We start from the raw sequence: 23,300 nt of genomic DNA, 5'->3' as shown, positions 1-23,300 counted from the left end.
TTTCTTTGAGGATTGCAAATTGTAATCCTACTATATTCATCTCATTCTGTCTCAACTTTAGTTGCTAGCTTTGTTATTCAGTACCAACCTGCTCCACAGCGCTAGGATCATGGACCAGACGCCGCTGACACGCCGCTGTCTGGCCCAGGCGTTGGCTCAGCAGTTATTTGGCTGTTTCATCTCCAGGATGTCATGGTGAGACTCAACACTAGGCGGCTGTCGAGTCTGAGACAGGAAGTCTGAGGCACACAGGCAGATATTAAAGGCTCATTTGTCATTGGCTAATCTCAATGTCAGTCAAGGGAGTGTCTATGGACTATGTGGGTGTATTTTTCAGCATCTATATCTGACCAGCACATACGGGTACTTCACAAAAAGTCAAGACTGCACCCTCAAACAATCGTTCGCCAACACAGTGGCCGGATAGTGCTTATCCAGACATCTACATATATGATTGATTCCGTTAGGCTAAGTGTTGTCTGTAAATAACCAACGTGTTAATAGCCAACTGTTTGATCTATAGAGATCTAAATCTATAGAGATTTAGTTGGAGATGACAGTCTGATGCTCTATAACGTTAATATATGACTGTATTCCTACAGCAGCCTCCCATTCAAGCTAAACGTCAAAATGTTAGCTAGCCATGCTAGTCACTGTCACCAGCATCATTTAGCCATTTACCACACTGGCAGTGAATATTCATGTATCGTATGTGCCTCAAATCTCAGTATCAAAGCCTCGGTTAACCCGCTACACCACAGCTTTTCATTATTAGCCTATACCCCTGCGACTACTTGGTCGGGAGTAGCGCTCCGCGTGTCCGTCCTTCCGTCCGTCCTTTCACATGTCACACTTTCGTTTCCTTGTCTTCTGCTGACTTTATCCTGAGGAAGGTGAGCTAATAAGCTAGATTGTGCTCAATAGACTAATTCCATTAGTTCCAAAAGGGCAAAACCTTTGGCCCTACTTTAGTTGGGGTCAAGCAGTGAGCGGGGGTATGTGAGCCATGCTCACTTTTGCATTGTTCTATTTCTGTCGGTAACATATTGTTTTAGGCAAAGATAAGCTGATCTGAACTGATCTTAAACTTGCAGTGGGTAGAAATGGAGCAAATATGATTTAAAAAAGTTATTTTTATAGAACTATATCCTGACAGTAGTGAGACAGTTAATCTGAAAAAAATCATGTGCCTCGGTGTCCTCCGGTGCTCCTAATGGCATCTGCAAGATTTCACAGAGGAAAAACAACCAATCAGAGCCGAGCTGGAGCCTGCCTTCTCTGAGCAGCTGTCAATCACTCACAAACTCCAATCAAACGGTCAAACTACGCAGCGCTGATCAAATATTAATCAGTATTATGTTACTGTAATGCCTATTTCTCCCCTCAAATGTTTTCAGAAACATCTTGTAGTGTATTGTTTAGCTGTAAAATGAGAAAGTTTGTGACCCGTCAGCCATGTTGAGATCAGTTGAGGAAATGTGATTGGCCAAAGTCTCCTGTCACGGTCTAGATGTTTTAAAGCCTGAAAACAGAGCCATGAGGAGGTGCAGAAGTTTAGTTATCTCTCAGAACACTTGAATTACAATATGCTGAAAGATTATTATGGATTTTTTGCCCAATGATGCCAAAAACATTCTGTCTGCTGCAGGTTTAACTCACAGTGAATTCCGGAAGTGTTCGTCAAATGCAGTTTTATTCTGAAACCTGTAACCGGAAGTCTTGTATGTCACTGTGGTACATTGACTTGTCGCCGGCAGAGTAACGGTCTAACGGTAGCCGTCTCCTCCGATCCGTCAATTGTCTCGGTTTGTTGACGTTAGCTGGAGCACAGCAGCAGCTAGTAACGGTAGTAACGGGGGTCTGTCCGCTGTTTCAGAGTCAGTGAAGCTAGCCTGCTCAGTTAGCTTCAATGGGTTTAGAGTTCAAAGATGATCGCCTCACTCTCTAGAGGAAGTTTGCTGGATGAGGTTCTTCACGGCTGCTTCAATGAGGTAACGTTTACCTACTGCAGCGTTAACGTTACTACTCATCTAATGCTGATGTGTGTTACGTTAGGTTAGCCATCATTTAGCAAGCGGAAGCCACTTACATTTGCTAAACATCTAGCTAACGTTAACTTTAGACAACCAAACAACAAAGTGCCATAATTTAATGTAGACACTTCTGCAGTTTGTCCAACTGACTTCATGTTGACATTAATGTGTGTCTTAGCTTAGTTGGGACAAAAAAGCTATTTAGTTAGTCAGGTAGCTGGAGTAAAAGGCAGCAATAGCGTTAAGTGTAAAGTTTGTCGGTAAATAAGATGACCAAGTAGCTTTATTAAGTCTTATAAAGCTATAAACTAACCAGAAGTCCTGGGTTAGCAGCACATTGTTCTCTGTTGTGTTCAACATGGGCTGCGTTCTTTATTGTATCCCGGGACGACAGTCTGTCACGTGACTGAACAAGACCGGTAAAGGTGGAGTCACCGTGTGAAAGGCAGGAGCTCTGGGCTGAACCATGGAGCTCTGGGCTGAACCATGGAGCTCTGGGCTGAACCATGGAGCTCTGGGCTGAACACGAGATTATATGATTGACCTTCCCTAACATTTAATGGGCAGTGGGACAATAGACTGCCCCTGCCCCCCCCCCCCTCTCTCCTGTCCCAACATAATAAACAAAGGGACTCATTTGTTATGCCATGGTCTCAGCCTCTTCTGGCCCCCACTCTAAGCTGTGTGTCAGTGCATGTGCTCCTCTGTGGTTTATTGGATTTGTGTGTAATTTGTGTGTATCTGATTGATGAATTGCAGCAGCAGCTGGCAGCCTATGTTTCCTGGGTGAACTCTCAGCTGAAGAGGAAACCAGGCCTGACGCCTATCACAAACCTCAGGCATGATCTGCAGGATGGAGTGGTGCTCACACAGCTCATCGACATAGTTGGTAAATACGCTAATGCACATTTACACACACAAATGTGGTGTAGTAATGCTGGAGGAAGAATAAGGAAAAACATGTTGGTGTCAGGAGATGAAACTGTTTCTAAATAAATGAATTAGGTTATCTATGGGTGCATAGTTGAAACATTTTGTATTTGTCACCAGTTTGTACTTGCACAACTGGCTAACCAGTAAGCCCTTATTTACATGCTTATTATTGGCAATGTTTTGACTTTCAGTGAGAGCTACCTGAGGGGGTTTTCCTTTTGAATTACTTCTCTAATGAAAAAAGAAAAATGACCTTAAATTTCACAGTTTTTTTAAGATTTTGCAAAAAAAAAAAAATGTCCCAGGTGTGTGCATGCACATCAATATGTGAAATTACTAATGTAATAGTATTTTTATTAAGAAATGTTATGTATACATACAATACAAGCAATCCCAGAATTTGCAGTAGCGTGAAACAGGATACTACAACTTGTGACTTGATTAGTCACAGCATGTCAGATTCTTTGAAGTTTAAGAAGATAAATTATATGCACATCACGTATGTGCAAGGCTATCATAACAGTGTCAGTAAAGAAAAAGCTAACGCCCGCACACAACTCCATGCCACAATGTTTTTAATGACTACATTTCGATCCTGCTTAGATCTTCATCAGGTCAGAGTGTTTGAAAAAGTGGAAACCAAACTTTATTTATAAAGCACGCCAACAGGCAAACAAGCTCTATGATGGCAGGTGTAGTTCATCCTAAACACCAGCATCATAAAAACATCCACAAACAATTCCCAATTCGACAAAGTACATAAAAACAGTAATACAAAAGCCATATTTCTAAATATCATACTTCTAAATATCAAACATGTTATTTATAAACATTATGTCTTACTGTTCATCACATATATCAGAAAATCCATCACCTACGTTCAATAATATTACATCACATTAAGGTAGAGGAAACGGGAAAGAAGAAATATTTAATACATGTACAATAATTGGGTTTAAAACACCCTGTAAGTTATCTATATCAAATCCCAATATGGAAAAATGACACACCTGTTGTATAACATTTTTTCATGTCAGAATATAAAAAAATTTAACTGTATATTTAGGAAGAGACATCATATTACAACCACCATTATTTGTTTTAAAGAAAATGTTTGATCTCATACTCTTGATTCAGACCTCTAGGTGTGAGAGTCTGGATTGTGAAAATATAGTACCTTTCTCTTTGGAGAAAGAGGATATTTAAATCGCCTCCTCCTCTGTACTGTTTTTATGTACAAGTTGTGAATTGTTTGTGGATGTTTTTATCACGCTTGTGTGTTGGATGAACTACACCTGCCATCATAGAGCTTGTTTGTCTGTTGGTGTGCTTTATGTACAGTATACATATGGGTGTGATTTCCACTTTTTCAAAGATTCTTTGAAGTTCACAGTCTGTGGTAATCCACTGTAAGAAATAATTGTAATCATAACTGAAAATGAAAGTGTGAACAATAGAGAAACTTTGTTCATCTAATTCTGTAAACATACAGTAAATAATATCTTCTCTCTTCTTGTTAAATGCAATAATTTAGATTTAAATATTGTAAAGATTAGTATAAAAATGTTTAGTGAGGCCTAAACCCTTTCATTCCTGCAGTGAGCAAATATTTTGAATTCATTTACCAATGATCCACCATAGTCAGTTCACATTTCAAAGAGAACCACAAACTTATTCTGGTCAGTTTTTGATGCTACATTATTGTGCAATGCTGCAGTATTAGTTGATAATTCCACAGTAAATGTGTGTTTTTTGGAGCAATTATATTGTTCCACCATTCTTGGTTTAAAAAAAAAAATTAGAACTGCAAACCAGAACCAACAATTCTACAGTGCTACAATGCAATGTGAAAAGAGACTGTAAATTAAGAGTAGTGTCTGTATGCACCATGCAATTTGTAAGTGCTTTGATTTGTGAAAGCACACAAGAATTGGCAAGTTTGGATTCTTGAAAATATGTGTAACTTCCTCTCCTTTCTTACAAGCGCTCTGCCCAAATATGAGTCAGAATTTCAACAATAAGAAAGAGACAGTGTATGTTTAACAGTTTCTATTAATATGTCTGTCATTTTGATTTTGGTGATGTCTTTGTTTCCTGTCACTAAGGAGAGCACAGACAGGGCTTCAGTGGGACATGTATTCAGCTTGACAGTTTTATTACTTACAAATTTATATACTATATTTCTACAGATATAGTAGTAGTGGTAGTATTTTATTCAGTCATCACACAATACAATAAACATAAACAGGATATAATATCTAGTATACAATATGACTGAAAAGGCACAAGCAGAATTATATTACAACAAATTGAGATTTGTCAGGTTTAAGATAAACACTGTGCAGTGGTACCGACTATGAAATTATATCTGTAACACACTCTCACACATACCTGTATACACACTCACTAACTGACATTTGTGAAATAATAATAAATTACTGCTCCAAAAATGTTTAAATAGTTTAATTTATACCTGAACTGTACTGTAGTCATGCTCATTTGCTGCTGATGGAAATTCCTAACCTCTAGGTGCATCATCAATTTTTAAAAATTCTCTTTTCTTTCTCTCTCCCCAAATTCATTCACATTGGCAGCAGGGGAAACGCTGGAAGGGGTGTATGTTACTCCACAAAACAAAGAGGAGAGCAGGAAGAATGTGGAGCAAGTCCTGCAGTTCATTTCCTCCAGACACATACGCATGCCACACATATCCGCAAGAGGTAAATCCCAGAAAATTCAGTGTTTTCTCGCTCTTTCTCTTCATTTCGAGAGCTGGTGTTCCTACACATACATATCATGTGCTTTGTGAAACTTTGTTTCACCGCATAGTCGGTGCTATCTTTAAAAAATAAAAATGTTCTCTGTTATAAAGCTGCAATCCCATGTTAATACCATATGTTGCAGATACTGTACATGTATAGGTCATTACTGAGGGACATACGTTCCCTTTCTGTCCGCAGACATTGTCGATGGTAATCTGAAATCTGTAATGAGGATAATACTGGCGCTGGCTGCCCACTTCAAACCCTCAGCCAATCACAGGGCTGCTTCTGGAAGTGGGAGGAGTTTGACGAGAGGCTCTGCCAGCCACAACCCTCTCTCCACTGTTGCACTAGCACAAGGTGCCGCTGCCGCACTGGCATCAGCACGACTTGATGCCTCGCAGCCTTCACGTGCCACACGTATCCACAGGTATGCTGCCACCAATAATCATTAAACATAGACACAAACCCCTGTCAATGTCTTTCTGTGATATCCAAATGTTTTCTGCCACAGCAGTCATTTCTTAGATGTAGTCTTTGCTGTCGTCTGGTGGACAAACAGATCAGCAAAATACCATCCTCACAACTGCTGAAATACGGCTCGTCTCTATACACTTGTTATCAAAACTGTGACAGTTCTTATTTATCAATAAATAACCTCTGCTTTGTCTGTCATCTTTTAGTGGCTGGGGGTTGGATGTGGAAAAGAATGTGTGTGTTCGTGCACTGGTTAAGCAGTATGAAAGAGGACCTCCGGATGAGCCGGACAATCCCGAGCCTAGCAGGTAATCTGCTTTTACATAAACTCAAGTTTCTCAAAATAATAAAACAGCCATGCATGGGAATCATCGCATTTAGTAGTTGCAATTTTAAATGGTTTATAGCAAATGCTCTTACTGTACATTGCCTTAAAGGAACTGTGTTTAGCATTTTGGGAGATCTATTAGCAGAAATGGAATATAATATTCATAACTATGTTTTCATTAGTGTATAATCACCTGAAACTATTGTGTTTTCATTAGCTTAGAATGAGCCCTTCATATCTACATAGGGAGCGGGTCCTCTTAACGGAGTCCACCATGTTGCTTCGCCAAGTTTCTACTGTAGCCCAGAACGGACAAACCAAACACTGGCTCTAGAGAGAGCCTTTCATGTTTTTACATTACCTGAAGACCACCGTAGTTCTCTGACACGCTTGTAAAACTGCGGTAACCGGAGCCACAGAGTGCAAAACTGTGGTACTGCCAGCCACCGTCTGACTTCCGTTGCTCCTAAAGAACGAGGCCAATGGCTTTGCTACGCAGTTTTACCACAGTTTTGCACTCCCTGGCTCACATTACTGCTGTCTTGGAAAGTGAGGAGTGAGCAGAGGGGTATTCAGTTGGTTGCAATCTGCATGCTACCAAATCCTACACACTGTACCTTTAACTGTGAGATAGACAGCATACATGCATACATTAATCTGTTGTTTTTGTGTCCCTGTAAAAGGCAGATTTGATTCAGGTGAACATAATATCGTCAGAGGAAAAGTACATAGCTGGTCTCTTAGCGCTCTCAATTGAAACATGTAAAATTAGAAACCTATTTGCTGAAGGATAATCCTCATTTTCTGATTCACGTATATAAAGTCAAAAAGCATTTGTATGGGCTGGATCATGCTGTGAGGCTGTGTCATTTTGAATTATGCAGGGCTGTGATGATAGGCTAAAGAAATTGTAAAAACTAAAACATTACTAAAGGCGTGTTGGCATTGCTGGCCTATTTTGCTCTATGTATTTTTACACCAGACTGCAACTCTGGGAAAAAACAGACTCCACTTTGTTGCTATTTATACTGCACAGTTCAAAAGTGCCGGCAGTTCTCTGTTATTTTGCATCTTCAACACCTACTTTTCTACACCTTGGAAACAGTAGACTTCATTCTTTGGTTTATTTGTGTGTGCGTATGTGTGTGTTTGTCTCACTGCCTGACAGAGCATATGACTTTAGTAGTCCAAACTTCACCCTGCCGTGTGTGTGGTATTTCATAGACATCCATGCAAACCACAGGCAGATGATATAAAAAGAGAAACAACTAGTCTTTATCTTCTTCAGTCACATGTGTAGTTAGACACTGTGGTGCTCTTTTTACCCTCATATTTTGTGTGTGTTTTAGGCGTCTGTGTCTGTTTATAATGATAGAAAGAGAAGTGCATGCATTGATTATTGGTAGAATGACGATGCGATTTTGTTTGGAGAGGCAGAGATTCAACAGAGCCGTAACAACTGGAACCTGCCATCACATACAGTATGTAGCTTAATTAAGTGAGAGATGCTCAACAGTGTCTGCTGCATTGTTTGCCATGACAGCTAGCTGGAGGGCGAGGGGCGGGGTTTGTGAGAGTGAGGAGAATCACACAGTGATTCTGAAGAAGTCATGAGTTTGTTAAGATGCTGATGCCAGAGACCCACATGCAGGGTGGAACTTAGGCTCCTTGGAAGTATTATGAATACTTGTAGCCCGCTATGGGGGGGACGCAGATTAAATGGTAAGACCAGACGCTGTGGGTATGGATTCCTGTGCAAGTGTGTGTGCGTTTATGCTTCTTTTACCGTAACTATAACAATTCTACAGTGCTACAATGCAATGTGAAAACAGACTGTAAATTAAGAGTAGTGTCTGTATGCACCATGCAATTTGTAAGTGCTTTGATTTGCGAAAGCACACAAGAATTGGCAAGTTTGGATTCTTGAAAATATGTGTAACTTCCTCTCCTTTCTTACAAGCCCTCTGCCCAAATATGAGTCAGAATTTCAACAATAAGAAAGAGACAGTGTATGTTTAACAGTTTCTATTAATATGTCTGTCATTTTGATTTCGGTGATGTCTTCGTTTCCTGTCACTAAGGAGAGCACAGACAGGGCTTCAGTGGGACATGTATTCAGCTTGACAGTTTTATTACTTACAAATTTATATACAATATTACTACAGATATAGCAGTAGTGGTAGTATTTTAATCAGTCATCACACAATACAATAAATATAAACAGGATATAATATCTAGTATACAATATGACTGAAAAGGCACAAGCAGAATATATATAATAATAATATATTATATTACAACAAATTGAGATGTCACCCAGCCAGGTCAAAGTAGTATGTAGTAGCACATAGTATACTATATTTACATTGCGTGTAATTAAGTGTTTACATGCGCGCACCCCCATGCTTCTCAGGAGTAAATTGATTAATCAGTATTTTGTCCTCCTTGAGTTTCAGCTCCGTCAGTCCACTATCATCTCCAAGAGCTCCACCCAGCAGCCACCTAGAAGATCGCCAACAACTGGAGAGCAGTGGTGAGTTCTGTCCCGCCACAAACCCGCATGCCATTTGATTAGGAAACCTCAAGATCTATCGTTGGACATGTGATAACACTGTGTTATGTGCATGTATGTCTGTGTGCGTGTAGCTGAGTCATCTCGTGTTGTTGCGGAGACGGCGTTGGAGGGTTCTCTCAGTGAAGCTTTGGAGGAGGAGGTGCAGGAGACACGTAAAATGGTGTCTGCTTTACAGGTACATACATGTTGACAGATTGTTGTTGTTTTGTTTTTCAATCTTTATGTTCACTTCCATATTGAGTTTTCAGTGCTGAGTGCATATTCTGTCTTTTCTCATATTTTCTTTTTAGATATTGGATGTAAGCCTGTAAATACACAGTACAAATACTGACATTAGGAATCATTTACTGACCTAATTTTGCTCATAGTATGTATACTATATATATATATATATATATATATATATATATATATATATATATATACTGGAAAAACAAAGTTCGGAAACTTGTGTTTGGTCGATTATTTCTCTGTTGTTACATTGCTAATTGGCATTGTATTTTACATTGTTGGAAAGCCTGTTTATTTACCTTCGCAATGATGTCCAACTTGTCAGGATCATGCATTTGTGGGATGAGCAGCACAGCTGATTATGTGGGTAGCGCCCAAGAAAAGTTTGCCAAAATGCTCTGTCAATGGTAAACAGTGTATTCTCATAAGGCTACAAGGAAGCCTGCAATGACTGCCCTTCACCGTCAGGCCCGTTTGCGCTGGTGTCGACAACACAGACAATGGAACCTGAACATGTGGGGGAATGTCATGTTCAGTGATGAGTCCAGGTTCTGTCTGCGAAAGTTGGATGGCAGGGTCAAAGTATGAAGGCGATGTGGAGAACGCTATGCTGATTGTTGAACTGATGGAGTAACAGCTTTTGGTGGGGGCAGTGTCATGGTGTGGGGTAGCATCTCCCTCACTGGCAAAACAAGGCTTGTCATCATTGAAGGCCATCTCAATGCAGTGAGATATCGGGATGAGATTCTGCAGCCAGTGGCGATCCCATATCTCCACAATCTGGGACCTACCTTCATCCTCCAAGATGACAACGCTCACCCCCACAGAGCCAGGGTTATCACAGACTACCTCCACAATGTGGGAGTAGAGAAAATGGAATGGCCTGCCAAGAGTCCACACCTCAACCCAATTCAACACTTGTAGGATCAGCTTGGGCGTGCTGTACGTGCTAGAGTGACCGACACAACCTCGTTGGCTGACCTGCAACGAATCCTGGTTGAGGAATGGAACGCCATCCCACAGCAACGTGTGACCAGGTTGGTGACCAGCATGAGGAGGAGGTGCCAGACTGTTGTGGCTGCGTATGGATCTTCCACTGCTACTGAGGCTCCTGACGGTGTATTAAATGAATAAAGTGTAAAATTGCCAATATTTCTTGTTTGTTCCTTGTTACTGAAAGAGAGTTCAATCATCCAATCCACCAAACAACTCAAAACAAGCGTCAATACCAACTGGAGAATACACTGTTTACCATTGACGGAGCATTTTGGCAAATTTTTCTTGGGCACTACCCACATAATCAGCTGTGCTGCTCATCCCACAAATGCATGATCCTTACAAGTTGGACATCATTGCGAAGGTAAATAAACAGGCTTTCCAACGATGTAAAATACAATGACCATTAGCATTTGAACAACAAAGAAATAGTCCATCAAACACAAGTTTCCGAACTTTGTTTTTCCAGTTTATATATATATATATATATAGTATGTATAATATACTGTGTATATATATATATATATATATATATATAGAGAGAGAGATATATATATATATATATATATATATATATATATATATATATATATATATATATATATATATATATATATATATGAGAGATATATAGAGATATATGCAGGGTCTGAAATTAACTTTTTTCACTGCCTGCCACTGTCGCAGGCAAGTATTGTTTTTGTCTGCCACTCAAAAATTGTATCTGCCATTTCTGAAATCTCTGCGCTAAATGAAGGAATAACATGTTAGATCTGATGTCATTCAATATTTGATATATTTTACACAAAAAACATTATATGGTAACTTACAGTGTTCGAATTACACTATAGCTTCTGGGAAAGTTCTATTTTTCAGGGGTGGGAGGGTACTGTACACAGTACTGTACTGTACTTTGTAATTGTAATCTATAGTGGTTGTTTGCATAAAAACAGACAATTCAAATGATTATGATTATTTAAATATTTGCTCTGATTAAACAAATCTTGGCAAGCTGCTTAGAGCTAGTGTTAGGAAGATAAACAGGTCATAATTCCCTCTCTAATATCTATTTTATGTTGCTGTGAAAACATCTTCAAACAACTGGATTTTGAACACCTCATAATAATAACTCAATGGCACCTCTGTTAACGTTAGTAGCTCCATTATTTAGCCAAGCAGGACTGCTGCTCACCGGCTGCCAACAAGTAACGTCACTAACTCTCCTCCTGTTGATTTCCACATGGTTTTGTTCTTCACAGTGTAGCATTATCAGGGAAAAAATAGGGTGCGCCCCCTCAGGTTTAGTAGCGCCACGCTGTTGAGCGCTTTTTTTTTCTCAACCGTGTCTCCGGTCCCAAACAAACTGAAACATGATAAAGAGTGTGTATGCGTCATTGTGCATGCGTAACGAAAGCATCAATACAGAGGAAACAAAAGTCACGGGGGCATGAGATGCCAAGGACAACTAGGAACCCGTTCTCTATTCCCATCTCTAGCGTTTTCCCTTCCTGCCAAAGTGGTTGATGGCCTGACGATTTTACCCGCCACTGCCAACAATTTATCCGCATTTGGCAGGTGGCGGTTGCTAATTTCAGACCCTGGATATACAGTATGTATATAGATGGACGACGCGTCTCCACTTCCTCCCACTGTACAAAAGTGAAGTCAAAATATTCCGGATACGGGAGCTGCCATCTTGAGATTTTAACGTCATTTGGAGCCAGAGTCTGCGCAGTAGTGATCGGGTGGCCGAGCAGCGGTATCGATGCCCCACCCACGCTAGCTGTTTGGCTAGAAAAACACAACAACTCACCATAATATCTCTATAACTACATTTATGATCAAATTGACACATGTTCTATTACACAGACTCGTGATGGTTATGGGAAATTAAAGTTACAGCCTCCGGCTCCTTGACTACTCAGCTGTCAGTCACAGCTTCCAATCATGACGTCTCACCCCCTTTTTATAGCATCAAATAACTAATTAAAACCAATCTTATCAGAAAAATTAACACTTGAACATACATCAGCGTGATAAGAACTACCTAGAATAACAAAAAACATCTTTGGGACAAATTTTATTTGACATGTACTGTACTTTGACTTTTTAGTTTGGCTCATGTCAAACTTATGGCCTATACTGCAGCCAGCCACAAGTGGTCGATCAAGACGTTTTGGCTTCTTTGGGAAGCTGTTATGTTGTCCATCTTTATATACAGTCTATGGTTGGTTGCAGCACCAGTGCAGAGGTGGTTGGCATCTGGTGGGATACTGGAACATTTATAACACAATATTTTTAGGTTATTTGAATGCTGTGCTTATTATGCATCAGACAACCTACCAGCTACCACTTTAACTGGTCAGAGCTCTCTGAACACAGCGACCTCCCTCCAAAGTACAAACTGGTGTCACATGTTATACCCTTTGTGTTTTTAAGGCCCTGCTGCTGCATGGTTCACTGCCTGAGGATGAACAGGATGTGTCTTTGAGTTTGGACCAAGGCAATGCTGAACAGCAACTGGTAGTGAGAGTCTCAACCTTTTATTTTTTCATCTTTTTTTTTACTCAATCTTGATTTCATTTTCTGACCTTCTCTGCTCTCTCACTTCTCTGTGCCACACTCTTCTTTGCTTTGTTACACCAGCTAATTGTGTTCAGCACAGATCGCATTTCTGTTTCTTTACTGTGGGTTTGTGTGTGTGTGTGTGTGTGTGCATGGTTATGTGTGTGTCAGAGGGTGACACGGGTATCAGTTTCCCTTCTTTCTCAGTCCATTGTGGTTCTCACACACACATCCAACCCTTTTTGCTCTCTCTTTCCAGGTAGTCATTCGCAGTCGTTTGGATCAGAGCATGGAGGAGGCTCAGGAGCTAAAGGTTTTGAAACTGTCAATATGTTCTTTTCTTCTATTTTTAGGACAAAATTCTCACTTGTCTACCGAGAGAATACACTTGTGGATTGCACACTGTGATTAATATTGAATTAAGAGTGTGTTGTTTGCTGTTTGCATTAGAGGGAACTGTTGCGCTGTAAGCAGGAGACGAGAAACCTGCAGGGAGTCAAGGTAAGACAAAACCAGATCTGCAGTTATTTACCCAGTTGAATATAATTCTGGTTTCTGGCTAAGGAATTGACTTTCTGTTGGTTTGTAAATGTGCAGGACGCCCAGCAGCAGAGACTGTGCACTCAGGAGGCATCAATACTGCAGATGAAGCAAGAGCTGCTCAGAGCCAGCATGACAAAGGATGAACTCAACAACCAGAACGTAGGAAATCTATTAATCTATTTCCTTTCATTAAAGTGAATGTAAAATCTTCAAAACACTACGTTAAAAATTGTTTACAAAACAGTTTTCAGTATGTACGGTATAAGTATGTAGTGCAAGTTCCCTTCCTCTATGACAATGTGTTACAGGCCGAGCTACAGTGGAAGTTGGAGGAATGTAACAGGCTGTGGGGCGAAAGCAAAGTGAGGCACTCCATTCCCTCTCTTTTAATGGTTTCCTGTCACTTAAACTTTAATCGTCCTGGTTTTATGTTACACAGCGTCTGTTCATTAAGTATTTCTAAATGATGAACCCCACCCTTTTCTCTTTTGTTCGCTGGGTGCAGAACGAGATAGGACAGAAGGACAGACTACTGCAGCAACTCAAACACAAGCTTGAAGAAAGTATAAAAAAGCAGGTATTTGAGCCAGTTTTAAGATTTTAAAGGGAAGTTAAACACACTACATTGGGCTCAAAATCTTCTGTCCAGCTCAATGCTATGTGTGAAAATGTCAGACCAAAAGTTAATCATGAACTCACTTTTTAAATGCCTTTTTACCGTTTTGCTCTGCCGTTTTTTTTTTCCTTTAATGTTTATCAGCAAATTAATACTAAAACATACTTTGATGCAATAGGAAAGTGCACTCTCTGAGGTCCTCCTTCACTTATTCAATGAACTAGTCTATCGAGGCATGGACTAGTTATAATTAAAGTTTTAAGATCTAGCAGGTTTATATCTCTTTGTCTTGTATCTTTGGCAGAGTGAATTGCAAAGAGAGTTGGCGTATAAAAACAGCATGCAGATAGTACTGTTTCTTTACTGACTCTTTCTGCTCTAAAATATTAATCAATAATAAATTAAAGCTGCGAGCAGCGATGAACGGGCCCTCGCACCTCCCCGCGCGTTGGGGGTACTGGCGGGACGCCGACTGACGCGGCCAGGCACGATAAAACCGGAACTCTGATGAGCGCAAGGATGCCTGCCACAAGACTCTACGACAAACGGTTCACAAGTTATGAAAGGGGGTGTGGCTAATGTGTAGGGGGCGGGGATAGCAATACCAATGAAACAGGAACTCCCTGCTGAGTACAATGACACCTCCCTCCACAACAAACGGTTCATGAGTTATGAAAGGGGGCGGGTCTATGAGTATATATTGACATGAAAATGAAATCAGGCCTGGACCACCATCTTGGCTGAGAAATTTTGAGCAGATTTGACAAAGTATGCTTAAGTTACAACAACTTCCTGTTTCATGGCGAATCACGCCAAATGGCCGCCATGCCACGGTAACGCCATTCAACGAAAACTCACAGTCTTCACAGTAATGCATCATAAAGGTCTTAAGGCTTTTCTGACCACATTTGAGGTGGATCTGGTCAACCTGCTAGGAGGAGTACATTAAAATAGAAAACTTGTCATTTCCTGTTGCCAGTAGGGGGCGCTAGGAGTGAGACTCAATATGGACGTGTAAATGTCCCCAGGACTGGACCCTTACCATGCCTGAGAAATTTGGGGCAGATCGGACTATATACAGTGGAGTTACAACAACTTCCTGTTTCATGGCGAATGGCTCAAAATGGCCGCCACGTCACGGTCAGGTCGTTCAGTGAAAACTCACCATTTGAATAACTCTTCATCCTTAAGGTCTCAAGATGGTCCTGACCAAATTTCAAGTTGTTCTGATTAAATCTGTAGGAGGAGTTCGTTAAAGTACACGTCCTATAAAACGCAAAAAACGTGCGAAAATCGCACATTAAATACAAAATGTCTGACTTCCTGTTGAGTTTTGGGAATACCTCCAAGAGGCTTTTTTGTGCGTCTCCACATGTCTACCAAATTTCATACATGTAGGTGAAACTGGAGCGAGGGGCTCAATTTTTCCAATATTCTAGGGGGCGCTAGAGAGCCATTTTGCAACACGCAAGCCCGAGACCCTTAAAATATTGAATTTTTCACCGCGTCTGATAAGTATGCCAAGTTTAGCAACTTTTTGAACATGGCAAAGGCCTCAAAAAGGCGATTAATTTGCGTGAAAAAGAAAAAAAAGAATTAAAGCTGCAAGCAGCGATGAACGGGCCCTCGCCCCTACTTGCGCGTCGGGGATGCTGGCGGGACGCCGACCGACGCGGCCGGGCACCGTGAAACCGAAACTCTGACGAGCGCCACGACGCCTGCCGCAAGGCTCTACGACAAGCGGTTCACGAGTTATGAAGGGGGGCGTGGCTAATGTGTAGGGGGCGGGCATAACTTTCACCAATGAAACAGGCACTCTCTGCTGAGTGATATGACACCTCCCACAAGACTCTACTTTAAACGGTTCATGAGATATGAAAGGGGGCGGGGCTAATGTGTAGGGGGCGGGCATAACCTTCACCAATGAAACAGGCACTCTCTGCTGAGTGATATGACACCTCCCACAAGACTCTACGACAAACGGTTCATGAGTTATGAAAGGGGGCGGGGCTAATGTGTAGGGGGCGGGCATAACATTCACCAATGAAACAGGCACTCTGCTGAGTGATATGACACCTCCCACAAGACTCTACGACAAGCGGTTCAAGAGTTATGAAGGGGTGCGTGGCTAATGTGTAGGGGGCGGGGATAACAACACCAACTTAACAGGCACTCTCTGCTGAGCGATATAACACCTCCCACAAGACTCTACGACAAACGGATCATGAGTTATGAAAGGGGACGTGGCTAATGTGTAGGGGGCGGGCATAACTTTCACCAATGAAACAGGCACTCTCTGCTGAGTGATATGACACCTCCCACAAGACTCTACTTTAAACGGTTCATGAGATATGAAAGGGGGCGGGGCTAATGTGTAGGGGGCGGGCATAACCTTCACCAATGAAACAGGCACTCTCTGCTGAGTGATATGACACCTCCCACAAGACTCTACGACAAACGGTTCATGAGTTATGAAAGGGGGCGGGGCTAACGTGTAGGGGGCGGGCATAACATTCACCAATGAAACAGGCACTCTCTGCTGAGTGATATGACACCTCCCACAAGACTCTACGACAAGCGGTTCAAGAGTTATGAAGGGGTGCGTGGCTAATGTGTAGGGGGCGGGGATAACAACACCAACTTAACAGGCACTCTCTGCTGAGCGATATAACACCTCCCACAAGACTCTACGACAAACGGATCATGAGTTATGAAAGGGGGCGTGGCTAATGTGTAGGGGGCGGGCATAACTTTCACCAATGAAACAGGCACTCTCTGCTGAGTGATATGACACCTCCCACAAGACTCTACTTTAAACGGTTCATGAGATATGAAAGGGGGCGGGGCTAATGTGTAGGGGGCGGGCATAACCTTCAACAATGAAACAGGCACTCTGCTGAGTGATATGACACCTCCCACAAGACTCTACGACAAACGGTTCATGAGTTATGAAAGGGGGCGGGGCTAATGTGTAGGGGGCGGGCATAACATTCACCAATGAAACAGGCACTCTCTGCTGAGTGATATGACACCTCCCACAAGACTCTACGACAAACGGTTCATGAGTTATAAAAGGGGCGGGGCTAATGTGTAGGGGGCGGGGCTATGACTATATTTTTGCATTTACATATAATCAGGACTGGACCCTTATCATACCTGAGAAATTTGGGGCAGATCGAACTATGTACAGTTGAGTTAGGGTTAACCCACTCTCTGCTGAGTGATATGACACATCCCACAAGACTCTACTATAAACGGTTCATGAGATATGAAAGGGGGCGGGGCTAACGTCTTGGGGCGGGGCTATGAGTATATTTTTTCATATACATGTCATCAGTACTGGAGCACCATCATACCTGAGAGATTTGGGGCAGATCGGACTATGTACAGTTGAGTTACAATAACTGGCGAATGGCTCAAAATGGCCGCCACGCCACGGTCCGCTCGTTAAGTGAACACTCACCATTTTAATAACTTTTCATCCTCAAGGTCTTAAGATGGTCCTGACCAAATTTCAAATCGATCTGATCAAATCTGTAGGAGGAGTTCGTTAAAGTACATGGCCAATAAAACGCAAAAATTGGGAAAATCGTACATAAAATCCAATATGGCCGACTTCTGGGTGGGCGGGGCTAATGAAACCCAATGAGGAATATGTTTCAAATGATGAGTGGGATATGCATACCAAATTTCATGAATATCGGATCAACTTTGACAAAGTTAAAATTTCAACGCGTTAGGGGGCGCTATAGAGCCGGCTAAACACACTGAGCCTAATGGCTATACATTTACATAAAGTTCACAGGTGTCTATCATTTTGCCAAATTTCATGAGTTTTCGAGTACCTAAAGGTATGTTCAAAATCTAAAAGACATAAGGGGGCGCTAGAGAGCCAACATGCCACGCCCAAGCAAAATTTCACCACTAAAATAAAGTAATTACTAGTTTGGATGTGTGTGTAAAGTTTCATTATTTTTTGTGCATCCTAAAGTCTTCAAATATGCGTTCGTAAATCTTAAAATCACGCAGGAAGTCCAACATGGCTGACTTCCTGTTGGCCGAAGAAATCTCAAAATCATTTAATCCAGGTATGAGGGCGTGAGCAATGACATACTTGAATTTCGTGAAGATCGAAGAAACTTTCTCGGAAAAACTGCGTACGTTAGGGGGCGCTATGGAGCCCCCTGGAGAAACCCGAGCCCAGTCACTCCAGAACATTGAATTTCCCACCAGTTCTGACGCATACTCCACTTTTGGTGAGTCAGGTCCCAAAAACGCGATCTACCAGCGGAAAAATAATAATAATCCCCAGAAAAACAATAGGTTCCTTGCACTTCGTGCCAGGACACCGTTGGGTCCTGGCACTTTCGTGCTCGGGCCCTAATAATCCTTACAGTTTCAATAGGGCCTTCGCTGGCCCGACGTTGTCGGTGTCCGGGCCCTAATAATAAATATAAACAGTTGAGTTTTCCTTTCCATATTCAGCCTGCACCGGGCAGTCATGAATCCAGATATACATTTCACAAATAACACTTTTTCTTTTCTTTTTCTCAGATTCCCACCGGCACAGAAAACAATGGATATTCTCACTCTGGAAATCCAGCTCCCTCTACGTCAGACGTAAGTACTGTTTCTATTGATAAGGCTCTTTAGTTTATATTTTGTTAACTAAGCATCACACGGCTATATGCTTGCATTCTCCTTTGAGAAGGACCGATTGCTATTTTCTGTGCTGATTCCGATTTTCTTTCTTTCTAAGAGCTATAATTGACAACGTTTTTGTAACTTTTCTTTCGTGGGAAATTGAAATTCAATCGTATGTTACACATGCATGTACATAATAAAACATTAACTATTAAATAACTGCACCAAGTTACAAGACCTTCTCTCCCTCAAACAAACAAATACAATCCAACTGACTAGGCTACATACTATATTTGACCACAAGGAACACCAGATTACCCATTCTAACTTTCATGTTTGTGCTCTGTTAGCAGGCAGAGGAGGTTCAGCTGCTCCGAGATTCACTCAGGAGTTTGAGGAACAACTTCAGAGACCACGACCCGCAGCACCACACACTGGACACCCTGGAGCAGGGCATAGTCTCACTCATCGACAGACTGCATGCTCTGCATACACACAGGGTACAGACACAAGCATAAACCACTGACTTTAATGAGCAGATGGCCACTTTAATATCAGATTTGACTGTGTGATTGATTGATGAGTGAGCACCAATGAAAGAGTGTGCTATAAAATTGATTTATTCTGTCAAAATCGTATTAGTTCTTGTTACTTTTGGCAAAATGTAGAGATTCAAAATCATGAAAGGCTGTCAACATTTATCCAGATACTGCAGGGAAGAGGGAAATCTCCGAGACACAAAGGCCAACAGTCAGACTCTGACACCTGGCCTTGCACTAGTAAGTTGTTCAGACATTTACCCCTGATTATACAGAATATTTATGCTTTTACTAATTATGTTTCTGTTGTTCATTACAGAGGTTTGTCAATCCCACAGTGGTTCTTCTGCATCCACTAAAATCCTTTATTTCACTGGAAAATCCCCAACACCTTCCATGATCAATATACCGAAGAGGTGTGTGTGTGTGTCTATATTGAGTGTTTTCTTTATGAAACATTTAAATATGTGGCAGTATTTTGCTTAATTCACTTAAAAATGTGTCCCCATTTGTTGCCAACCTGCAGTGATGCTGATAATCCTAACACATACATTTAGGCTGGTCGGCCATAGGTAGAAAATTAAAAAAACAAAAAAACTATAAAATGTCACAAGCTGTCAAAAGAGTGAGTTGCTTTGTTCACATTGTACAGGTTGGGTGAGGTTACTCTAAAGGATGTTAAGGCAGCTGTTGATCGAGAGGGAAACTACAGGTACCACTTCAAGGCCCTGGATCCTGAGTTTGGCACTGTGAAAGAAGAGGTAAGAGAAGGCTTAGAAATAAATAGATATTAGGGCAGTAATAGTAAACTTGGTGCACATTAATCAGAATGAAAACTCTAAAACTATATTATATGTATACTGTATGACAGTAAGTACTCCCAGCTTTAGGTTCTAGCCTGTTTTGTGCTACACTCTAAAAGATGAAGGATGAAATCCATAGTCCTTGATCTGTGCAAAAATGCATTCCAATATACATATGGCATCTGAGTATAGTTATAAGCAGTGATGTAATGTAACTAAGTACATCAATATTGAGGTACTTGTACTTTACTTGAGTATTTCCATTTTCTGATACTTTGTACTTCTACTCCGCTACATCTCAGACGGAAATATTGTACTTTTACTGCACTACAAATATCTGACAGCTTTAGTTACTTTACAGATTTCTATTTTGTATTAATAATTTGAATCAACTAATAATTTATGATATATTATTGTAGATTTAGCTGCCAAGCAGTAAAGTATTTAAAATTTGCCGCAACAGCTGCAATATTAATGATGATATGCATGTAATGTATCAATAATGATAATCCAATAGTATAATATATATTATTCTAACACGGGCCATTCTGCATAATCAGTACTTTTACTTTTGATACCTTAAGTATCCGGCATAAAACCTGTGCCAAATCAAATATGCCATATCATATAAGATCATAAAAATCAGATCTCAGATGAACGAGAGCAGTTGAAAGATGAACAACAATTTTGATACTTTAAGTATATTTTGATTCTAATACTTTTGTACTTTTACTCATGTAAGAATTCAGGACTTTTACTTGTAACAGTATTTCTACAATGTGGTATTACTACTTTTACTTCAATAAAGGTTCTTAGTACTTCTTACAAAACTGGTTAGAAGATAGGAGCAGAGTAGTCAGTTATACATGAAATCCTTCATGTCTGTGTGCAGGTGTTCCTGGATGGAGCAATCATTCCAGGCTGGGAAGGAAAAATAGTTGCGTGGGTAGAAGAGGACCGTGGTGAGGAAAGGTAACAGCATGTTTATTCTGCATCTCTCTCTCTATTTTCCTGACTCTTCGTGAGAAGTAAAGCAACGCATTATGTTTTGTGTCTTAGGCCATTATAGGAGCAAGTTGAGGGGCCATGACACTTTGTTTTTGCTCCTGGTCACTGTGATCCTAGAGGCACATCAAGACAACGGTTCAACCGAGGCACAAGTGGACACTTTTGAGATTCAGATTATTAGCAAAATACTGTAAGACTTGTTAGCAAGAGATTTGGGTTGATCCGCTGGTACTAGCCACACTGATAGCCCTACTCGCTCTGGAGACGGTGTAAATCTGTAACTGATGTCTAGAATATCGTAAAACTCAGTGCCTTACAAAGGAAAGCTATTTCCACCATGTGCTTATTATTGCCAGGCTGTATTATCAAAACTGGACTCAAAAGTAGACAAACATTTGCTTTGATTTAACTGTTTCTAAAAACACAGTTGTGTTGTTGTTTCCTGTAGTTGAAGCCAGATGTTTGTGCTGTATTGAGGAATTGGAAAAAAGTGTGAAGTGTTCAGTATCACTTTTCATTCCTTGTGCAGCAATGAAGTATTTGAAACAGATACTACCAGATTACATGTTTGAAATATGTATTGTCTATTGTTCTTTAGCCCAGGTACATTTCAGTCTTAATTGTGAATGTAAAGTGAATATACAGTATTATCAATCTACCATAGCAAGAAATAGGAAAAATATATTCCGGGTGAGAAAAAAATACCACTTTTATGATAGAAATGTTACGAGGTAGGAAAAGATCTGACAAGTTAATTTTGTTTTAGTGCTGCACAAGGTTTGTTGCCATTCTGACCTGCTGCTGACAAACACACTGCCCAGATACCAACTTCTATTGTTATTATTATGTTGTATTAATTACAAATAACAGATAACACAAAAATAAGGAGGGTTACAGTCATCTGGAGATGTCCTAACAGAAAAAAAATCTATTGCAAAAATTAAAAAGAGTTTATTTCAGTTTCACTATAGAAACCAAATCCAGTTGTGGGTTTAAATGTCAGTCTGTAGTTCACTAGCATGTAAACAGAAATGCTCAAACTGAACTTCTGTCAGTGAAATAGAAATGATGCTGGAATGAATTTTCATGAAATGTTCGTGTAGAAATGCAGATGAACAGCACTGTTGTTATGTTTACTTTATGAAATTGTTTTGTACAATTGTGTAAAATTATTTTCACGATGTCCTTATTTTTTATTTGTTTTTAAGTTTATAACTCTTATTTGTTTAAAGAGAGATTCCTGTGAGATGAGAATGCTTCTGCTCTTGTTAAAAAGGTGCGTGGATGTGAATTTTACATCAGAGATTTAAAGGACACTTTTGTCCTGGAACAATGGACCATCCCACTATTTATGGTTTGTGTGTGTGTGAGTGTGTGTGCACGTGTGTATGAGATCAGTACAGACCTTTTCCTCTACTCAGCTTCCCATTTGAGATCAATGTGTTTGCCTTCACTAACAAGCCAACTGAAATATGCATCAGTCTACTTTTAAATAAAGCTTGTTTGAATGCCATAACTGCCTGTGCTGTAAAATGTACAATTTGCTGGTGAGATGGTTATTTAGGAATTGTTTTGTTGACTGAATATTTTACAAAATTTGGATATGGTCTTTTACAAATAAAAATGACCTTTGTTGAATGTTAGAAAGACAGATATGTTGAAATAAAGCCTGAGTTTTGTTTTAAAAAGATGTTCCGGTTTTTATGGTGGTTGGGAGTAAGTGGGATTTTACTGATAAATAGCTATTGATAGACAGTTCTCGCCAGTTCAGCACATTATTTGTATCTTTAAAAAATAGATTAGGTTCTAGACTCGTATATAAGATATCGTTGTTGCAAAATATGTAAAATACCAGTCCCTTTATAGTTTTGCTGTTGTACTATACCTTTTGTGGCAATAAAAAAAATTATCAAGGTTTAATGAGTATGCATCATATAAATTAGGCTACTGTATAGTTTATTTTGTTTAGACAGGCAGCTGCATTTTTTTATACAAATTCAGATATGTGCATGCATTTTGTTTCGCATGCACACAAAATGTCATATACAACTGCAGGTTGTGAAATTATTTGGGAACATTTCACAAGCTCAAAATATGAATGATTCTTGGTTGCTTCCATACAGTGTGTGGTGTCACTGTCAATGCGTTCTCAGTCAAATACTGCCACTGTGTGGCTGCTGATATAATTGCAGTAAAATATAACCTTGCAGCTCTTGAATAGAGTTTCTAGTTTGAACCACCAGGGTT

General features: G+C 40.4%; 1 protein-coding gene across 7 annotated transcripts; it reads left to right on the top strand.

The window, feature by feature from the left end:
• The first annotated feature begins 1,721 nt into the window (after nt 1–1,721).
• Nucleotides 1,722–22,000, top strand: LOC141752661 (dixin-like). Of its 7 annotated transcripts, none has more exons than XM_074610758.1 (20): nt 1,722–1,991; nt 2,793–2,922; nt 5,561–5,686; nt 5,927–6,158; nt 6,412–6,513; nt 8,984–9,066; nt 9,180–9,283; nt 12,775–12,861; nt 13,160–13,213; nt 13,351–13,401; nt 13,498–13,602; nt 13,752–13,805; nt 13,949–14,020; nt 18,614–18,679; nt 19,057–19,203; nt 19,410–19,482; nt 19,562–19,658; nt 19,895–20,003; nt 20,938–21,017; nt 21,105–22,000. In XM_074610758.1, exons 1-20 carry the CDS (start codon nt 1,929–1,931, stop codon nt 21,112–21,114), a joined length of 1,845 nt encoding a protein of 614 aa, XP_074466859.1. In that variant the 5' UTR covers nt 1,722–1,928; the 3' UTR covers nt 21,115–22,000. The 7 variants fall into 7 exon arrangements, with proteins under 7 accessions (XP_074466859.1, XP_074466856.1, XP_074466862.1 ...); XM_074610755.1 differs by having other exon boundaries at nt 19,054–19,203; XM_074610761.1 differs by having other exon boundaries at nt 1,723–1,991; nt 8,990–9,066; nt 12,775–12,858; nt 19,054–19,203.
• The last annotated feature ends 1,300 nt before the right edge of the window (nt 22,001–23,300 follow it).

Source organism: Sebastes fasciatus, chromosome 16, assembly GCF_043250625.1.
Source record: "Sebastes fasciatus isolate fSebFas1 chromosome 16, fSebFas1.pri, whole genome shotgun sequence".
In the NCBI taxonomy this organism is placed as follows: Eukaryota; Metazoa; Chordata; class Actinopteri; order Perciformes; family Sebastidae; genus Sebastes; species Sebastes fasciatus.
This window is presented reverse-complemented; position numbering and strand designations above follow the sequence as displayed.

What these genes read in the sequence shown, in the direction of transcription:
- LOC141752661 (XM_074610755.1), top strand. Translation starts at nt 1,929, where the DNA reads ATGATCGCCTCACTCTCTAGAGGAAGTTTGCTGGATGAGGTTCTTCAC. An exon ending in CCAACAACTGGAGAGCAGTG is followed by an intron (nt 9,067 to 9,179) that starts GTGAGTTCTGTC and finishes GTGTGCGTGTAG; the next exon opens with CTGAGTCATCTCGTGTTGTT. An exon ending in ATGCTGAACAGCAACTGGTA is followed by an intron (nt 12,862 to 13,159) that starts GTGAGAGTCTCA and finishes CTCTCTTTCCAG; the next exon opens with GTAGTCATTCGCAGTCGTTT.